Consider the following 7,772-nt stretch of genomic DNA (forward strand, 5'->3'; position numbering starts at 1 on the left):
GAATATACACATCTACATTCAATATATGATTATAAAGTTCTGTTATCTGTTCTCTTGACACCCTGTTTGGTTAATCTGCAAATCTGCATTTCATCTGTAATCTGATCTTTTTGCAAAGTTTTCTTTTATGATTATTAGATTGATTTAACTCTATTTATTATGAACAATGTTTTCTCTATCTTGTCTGTTGTGGTAGTAATAGATTATCTCTATTCAGCAAACTCCTGAAATAATATACATATTACAAGTTTGCTCTACCTTGTGCAATAACTTTAAAATACAATTAGTTGTATAGACAGTAGACAAGGTATAGTTATAATGGAAAAGCATATGCTGCGCGTGAGTCTAGCACGCATGGTATTGGCGCGCAATTAAAGTGATAACGGTATCAAACTTTATATGATGAAAACGACCCACGCGTGCTCTCTACGAATAGATGGGACAAAGATGGACAAGACATGGCGATGTACCAAGCAAGCATGCATATGATTTTGATTTAAGGCAATATTTTCATTTGTAACTATAGTATCGGCCGATAAAATAATGATGCACAGAAATAAATGTTCATGTTCATGTGCACTTAATTCTTCTTCTCATTCCGCCAACCCAGGAATCATTTCGGCCTCATGCAATGATGCAATTCAGGCCTTCTGTGAAATGTCAGAGAGTAGCCGTTTCCTACAGTTCGGACCTCAGATTCTGACTTCAGATTTTTTGCTCAGACATATTTATAGTCATACACATGTATATACATATATATGTATAGAAAAATCTAAATATAATATATATATTTTGTGCAGCCTATTTTGTTATTTCTTTATTAGACTGACCTGGCTTGGTAGGGGTTCATTGATCTCATCATGTGTTTTGGATCAGGATCACTTCCGTATAGATGCAGTGCTGTCGACTTGGTGAACCCATTGTTAGTCGCCAAGACTGGTCCTCTAATGTAACCTTCTCTCCTGGCTCCAGTTGGGTTCAAATCTTGATGCCTGGAAATTTTAATCTTAGATGACCGCCTTAAATTCAGCAAATATATCCAAAGTCCTGAATGAGAGAGCCCAGAGAGCTAAAAACAATCATATAATGTATTTTTCCTAAAATTAGAGCTCACTTGTATCTGTAATAAGTAGTATAGTGATCGGGTGAGTCAGCTTTGGGTGGCAGCCACAAGTCGTTATTGGCCACAGCTCCAGTCGGTTCTTTTTTACCAGTTAAAGACCTCCCAAGCTTGGCACCTTCACCAACCTCAAACGGTGGCAGTTTCGTTGCCGGTTTGAAGTGGATCTGTGTTATGCTGCAATGTTGAAGTTTTAGTATTCGTTTGAATTAAATAGTTTATGTCAAGTTCACGTAAAGTTGCTATGATTGACAGGAATCTGTTCCGAGTGATAAACTGAGGACAATTGTATAAGGTTTGTTGGCATCAGATTGTTATCTGCAAGCTCATTCGAGCATAAAACAATGCTGACCACTATAATTACATGGTCAAAGTCGGCCGTGCGTATCAGTGATATCATTTATAATGATCGTTCATTACGTATTTATTTTTATGATCACGAAAGAACGCTATTTCGGGCCTCATCGAGTAATTATTACATGTTTTCTTCTCGCTCTTTTCAAGTTCAAAGATGATTAACTTATAGTGGTTGAACGTCGTCATTCTCGGCTAATATTACATGCGATTTTTTCGCTTCAATAGTTTTACAAAAGAAGTTGACTGCAACCAATCAGCTTATAGCAGCTGCAATCAAATGTAACAGGAATTGTAGCGTGTAAAAACAATGCTGCCTTCTTCGAGAAGCAAAAGCTACTCAACGGTTTCATTCGACCACACTATACTCTATAGCTCATTTTAGTGAGAACAATTTTGCTCTACGTAGAGATTTACTATAACAAAACAGAGATCACGGCTTTGTTTGTATAACGCAGTCAGACCTATATATACAGTCAGTCAATATATTTAGGACTCTTTATGATTGTCCGAAATTTGGAACCTTCTATGAGAAAATTCTAACAGCATAACAGAATATCTTTATAAATTATTTTTAAACTGTTAAGTACAGCTCGTTTATATCAAGGAAATATTTTAAAATTTCTAAAAATATCACGAAAAGTATTGAATGGAGTCTGACCTTGATTTATTATGCGGGTTGGTCAAGTTCGCATACTCGGCAGGATCAGATTTAGAAACTTTGTTCAGAAGTACCGATGGAACGTCGTCAGTCTTCGTGTAATACTGTGAATACTGGGGTGTCAGCTTTAGAATATTGTACATTAAATTTATAAAATAACCTTGAAGAATTGCTTTATTCTGTGAAGACAGAATGGACCATTTTCTCTTTCTGTAACAATTTGGTTATGTAGGATATGTCTTAAATTAGGTCCATATATATGGCCATATGGCTGCAAAAGCAAAACTTTTTAATCTTTTTTCGATCAAAGGAATCGAGCTTTAACATTATGCTTATCATTTCATCAAAATAATCGCTCAGTGCTTCAGCCGAAGTTAACGATAGTTAATGATTTTTCCATTCAGTGTGCATTGAGCAAATAATAAGGTTATTGTTACATGTTTGACAAAGCAAAGTAAAACATGTTAATTAACTTTTCAAAGACATCGGTTTTTCCACAATTTAACCCTCAGTAGCCAACATAAAATAACATTTTTCTCAAGTAGTGCAATTACTTAGTCGATTTAACTTGTTATCATACTTGATTAAACTATGATGTTTGTTTAAAAGTATCAACTGTTGATCTCAGCTGGCATGCATGTTGCATAAGAATCTACAAAGCAGAAAATCGTTTGTGGATGAGAATTCTCGTTCTTGCACACTAAACTCTGTGCAGAACAGACAAAGTGTTGAAGAAAATTCTGGAATATTATTCAATATTTGTTATAAATTGGAAGAATCTTGTGCTAGTGCAGTGCAGGTGGAGCTAGCTAGTATCATATAATAGAGGTTTACATCACAATCGATGATGACATTTGCAGTTGAAAAGGCACATGCTATACAACTTTATGCGTTAACTACGATTCCTGAAATTATACTAGTATTGTACTACTATAATACATAGTATAATAGTTATTCCTCATGCAGGAATGTCTGCAACTCTAAAATTACCGTTTATGTTAACTTTTTGGCAAAATCTATACCATTTCTCAATTTGCCAAGTTTATGGTTATTGGTTATTTAAGTCAAGTCTCAGTGGTAACGTAACAGATTCTGGGTAAATATTAAAGCATGCGATTTAATGTCTTCTAATTAAAAAATAATTCTGCTCCGGCCCGGCGAAATATTTCCGGTTCGGATGTTTCCTACTTTCGGGGGGGGGGGGGCCAATGGCATAAAATGGCATAAAATGGCATAAAATGGCATAAAATGGAGACATTTTCTATGGAGAAAATGGAAAAACCCATGAGTAATTCTCCATTTTCTCCATTTTATGCCATGAATTTTGTCTTCGAAATTTCATCTTTAACACCATTTAACACCTAAATTGGACATCCTAACATGTTTATTTACGCTTACTAGGGGCGTAACAAGCTTATGAAAGCTCATAGTAGGCTACTAGATGCTTATACTAGGTTAGTAGAGGCACACTTCAGGCAAACTCATAATTACTCAAGCCTAGTGTAAAGTTATTTCTACAGGCTACAGCAGGAGTGAGTAATAGGGGAGAGTAATAGGCACTGAGAAGTGAGACCTACATCCTCGACAGTCGAAACAAGCTCGCACTGCAAAGGGGAGACCTGCCTTCCGAGATCGCATTACCAGGGGGAAGCCTCGAGTCCAAATTTGTGTATCGAGGGTTAGGTGCAGACTTCGATAAACCGAAAAACCAAAAAAATATTTTCGGCTAATAATGAAGAGGGTAGCATGAAACGTGGAGAAAAGTGGTTTTTAGAAAAACTTTGAAAAATTTTGACTTAGAAAATTTTCGGCCCGAGTCATTCTCGATACGTACCTCTCTTATCGAGAGCTCCCGATTCCGAGCTCGTGTTGCAAAGGGGAGGCCTGCCTTCCGAGATCACATTACCAGGGGGAAGCCTCGGGTCCAAAATTGTGTACCGAGGGGTAATTTTCTAAGTCAAAATTTTTCAAAGTTTTTCTGAAAAACACTTTTCTCCACGTTTCATGCTAAACAACAATCAAATTTTTTCTGAAAACCGCTTTTCTCCAGGTTTCATGCTACTCTGTTCATTATTTGCCGAAAATATTTTTTCGGTTTTTCGAAGTCCACACCTTCCCCTCGATACACAATTTTGGACTCGAAGTAATGCGATCTCGGAAGGCAGGCCTCCCCTTTGCAACACGAGCTCGGAATCGGGAGCTCTCGCGATACGGGAGGTACGTATCGAAAATGACTCGGACCGAACATTTTCTAAGTCAACATTTTTCAAAGTTTTTTCTGAAAACCACTTTTCTCCATGTAATGTTTCATGATACTCTGTTCATTATTGGCCGAAAATATCTTTTTTTAAAATAATTTTTCTCGAAATTCTAAATTTTTCAGGTTTTCAATGGCATAAAATGGCATAAAATGGCATAAAATGGAGACTATTTCTATGGAGAAAATGGAAAAACCTATGAGTAATTCTCCATTTTCTCCATTTATGCCATTGGCCCCCCCCCCTACTTTCCTTGTATGTATGTCAGTCTACAAAAAGTCATGGATGTAGATTATGGAATGGGTTTTGGGGCATTATGTTATCAATCACGTTTAGATTTGTTATCCATATCCATGGCAACCTGATGAATATCATACAATATTCAGCCGCGTTAATTCTCTAATAATTCTCTAATCTCATAGGCAAGGATTACAATCCTATGATACATAGGATGTAATTTGTTGGTGCACCGACATGGTGAGGAATCGTCTTCGTCAATTTCCATTTTAACCTTAGAAATTAAAATTCACCGAATACCATAAAAGCGTGAAGCATAGATGTAGAGCTAAAAGTCACAAAACTGTGATTGGTGTAAGAATTCTAAATTTGTGACATGTACTCGACATGAACTCTGATGTTAAAAAAGAGTAAATTTTGTTATCAAATTACAAACACTGAAGTCTCTAAGTGACATCACTTTCAGACATTGTAAATTACTAAACCCGTAATTGTTTTTTAATGACTTGATGACTTATGATAACGTAACAATGTTCTAGTAACCATGCCATTATCTTATGAAGTAAGCAGGTAATATATGGTTTACTTCCCGTAACTCTAGCAACACAACATTTCAATATTCAGTACTTATCTTACATGGAACCTACATTGAAATTCTTAAATTTAGTCAGGCTGTTCACAATATTTAATGATCACCCAATCCTGAGAACAGCTCTAAATTAGCACGGTGGTGATAAAACAATTTAGATTTAATTCGCCTGACGCCTACTTACTTCCTCTTTAGCCTTGGCATAGAACGCAGGCCGAGTATAGGTTCCCTTGACAAATCCAGATACACACTGTCCTTTGCTGGAAACTGAATTTGCTTTCTCTGTTCCCTGAAAGATATTGGAAATTAATGGATGAGAATATGGAAGATGACTAAGTTCAAGCAACATTTATATCGTATTTTAAGTTCATGAAATCCTGACTAGACTAGTAAGTAGCAATCAATTGACGCTAGTCTGACAATTAATTGATGACTTGTAGTGGATGCTGGATGTCAGCTTGCATCGTAAAGCATACCATTTGTCAAATCAAATATTCAATACAATGCTACAAGTCAGAAGTAAAGTTCATCAAATTAGGAGGCAAAACCAACATGCATCATTTCAATCAGTGCAGTGCAAATCAATCCCCTGTGGACTGTGTATAGTGCTCTAGATCTCTAACCACTTGTATATATACAGAGAGATAGTTCGGTTGAGAGCTTCTAATTTCACTAATGGCACTAATTATCTCTCGATTAAATTGAGATTTTATGATCTTATAATTACCGTTAGGACAGGGGTGTCTGGTGAAAGAACCTCTCATAATACTCTCGCCGATTGGTCTTGCCTGAAGAAATAATTTACTAGAAAGTTTAGGGTGATATCACGACTTGGTGATTTACAAACAATATGAAAGTTTAAGATAACTAATCGTATTTAAATCTTAGGTTTCATTATCTAAAGGGTACTGCACCTTGGTGTTTGGGTTGCTGAAATTTTCATCGGGACGGTAGGTGATAGGTTCAATGTTGTATGCATTGATGAAACCTGATGCTTGTTTTCTCCCGACTGTTCTACCTTCCAAATCCACTGAAGAGAAGATATGATCAGGTTATTTCATGAATAAGATGTACTACATATTTTATACCTTCAAAAATGCAGCCAAAATGTGAGGAATAAATGGGGTCCCCCGCCCCCACCCGGATATTAGAGTTTGGACTCTAGAATATAAGTGTGAAAATAACGTACTTTTCATACTAGGATTTCCAGAGAATTTTGATGCTGTTTCTGGCTTCATGTACCTTGGGCCCTGAAATATTTCAATGTGATGGTGAATCAAGTTTTTTTAATACAGTGAAACACGAAGACCACACCGTATATCTGGGAGACTATAGCACATCTCTGGAAGTAAAATGAAGTTGTTAAACACCCTACCACGCCATTATTCTCCTGTTCAACTGGGTCTTTTCGTTGTAAATCAAACAGCAAGGATCGGTGCTGTGTCTTGAAGTTCCGTCTTGTGTCAGCGTGAACGTCAGTAACCTGATTGGTGACAATATTGCTAGTTCTGGCATGGGATGTCACAAAGAATACAAAATTCGGATTTGTGAAATAAAAATTTAGCAGGAACTGTTTTTGTACCTCTCTCTGAAGCGGTAGAGTATTAACAGTTCCAGTAATGAATCCGCTTCCAGCCTTATAAATGGACGGTGGTAATGGTTCCGTTCCGCTTGCTCCCCTACTTTCTTTAAAGTGATCTTTGGTTGACGTATTGTAGTTATCTCGGATCGAAGATCTGAATGACAGTTTTTGATATTGACTGATCAAATTTGAATGAATCACCTCTCAAGATAGACTGTACAAATATGCAAGGAATTTTAGAGCTACAATCGGTCAAGCGTGCTGGCTAGAACTTACAAAATCTCAGGGTTGTCCATTTTATCTATAGATTCGTTGTAGTACACAGCAGGTCTAAAATTTGCAAGATATCCTGTTCCCGAATGAGTATTAGGGCGAGGTTTAAATTCAGGAATGGCATGAACGTTTGAGTACGTTGTAGCATAGTGAGACAGGTGATGAGTTTCCGGTCCTCCACTAGCTTTTATGTGCTTCGTCCCTTGCCCAAGGGATACCTTACCCATCTCTAAAGTCAGGCAGCAGTTTATATCATTTTAATATAACATGAAATAGGCCTAAGATGTTCATAACAATGCCGTAATTTATCACAATTCATAGTCTGACAATGCAATTCCAACATGAAACTAGCATTAAGCATGACACAATCCCAATCAATTCTTTATCATAGAACGAAGAACTGGTTAATGTAGCCAAAGAAATCAAATCAACTATACTGATAGTATCTGTTATCAAGCTTGTCTACGGAGAGCAACTTCGTCTCATCTTTGGTGGCGAGACCAGAGACGCATGTTAAAATTTAGCTTGGGCACAAGATGTAGCTATAGTGTTTCCTCCGCAAACCATAGCCTGAAGGTAAACATGTACAGTGCAATCGCTCGAAGCGAATTCTCAATCTGCGCGGCTTTCTTATCAAGTTCGCAAGTTGTCGAGTCAGGTTTCTAATTTTATGTTTGTAAATATAGTATAGATATAAT

The 7,772-nt window shown here is 36.9% G+C and overlaps 2 protein-coding genes across 3 annotated transcripts in view; one reads left to right on the forward strand and one right to left on the reverse strand.

Annotated features, from left to right (window-relative positions):
* The window catches only part of LOC134816130 (erythroferrone-like), a 75,930-nt gene that overhangs the window by 35,746 nt on the left and 32,412 nt on the right, over positions 1 to 7,772 (forward strand). The gene's annotated exons all lie outside the window — the stretch shown is intronic.
* Positions 92 to 7,327, reverse strand: LOC134815300 (stabilizer of axonemal microtubules 4-like). Its single transcript, XM_063823817.1, is given in 12 exon segments — positions 92 to 224; positions 831 to 992; positions 1,115 to 1,297; positions 2,136 to 2,239; positions 5,404 to 5,491; positions 5,493 to 5,508; positions 5,947 to 6,007; positions 6,134 to 6,249; positions 6,409 to 6,469; positions 6,595 to 6,702; positions 6,802 to 6,955; positions 7,078 to 7,327. Coding segments are annotated over 12 exon segments (1,326 nt in total). The 5' UTR covers positions 7,302 to 7,327; the 3' UTR covers positions 92 to 175.

The sequence above is a fragment of the Bolinopsis microptera genome, chromosome 5 (assembly GCF_026151205.1).
Source record: "Bolinopsis microptera isolate Bmic1 chromosome 5, MBARI_Bmic_1.0, whole genome shotgun sequence".
NCBI classification, from domain to species: domain Eukaryota; kingdom Metazoa; phylum Ctenophora; class Tentaculata; order Lobata; family Bolinopsidae; genus Bolinopsis; species Bolinopsis microptera.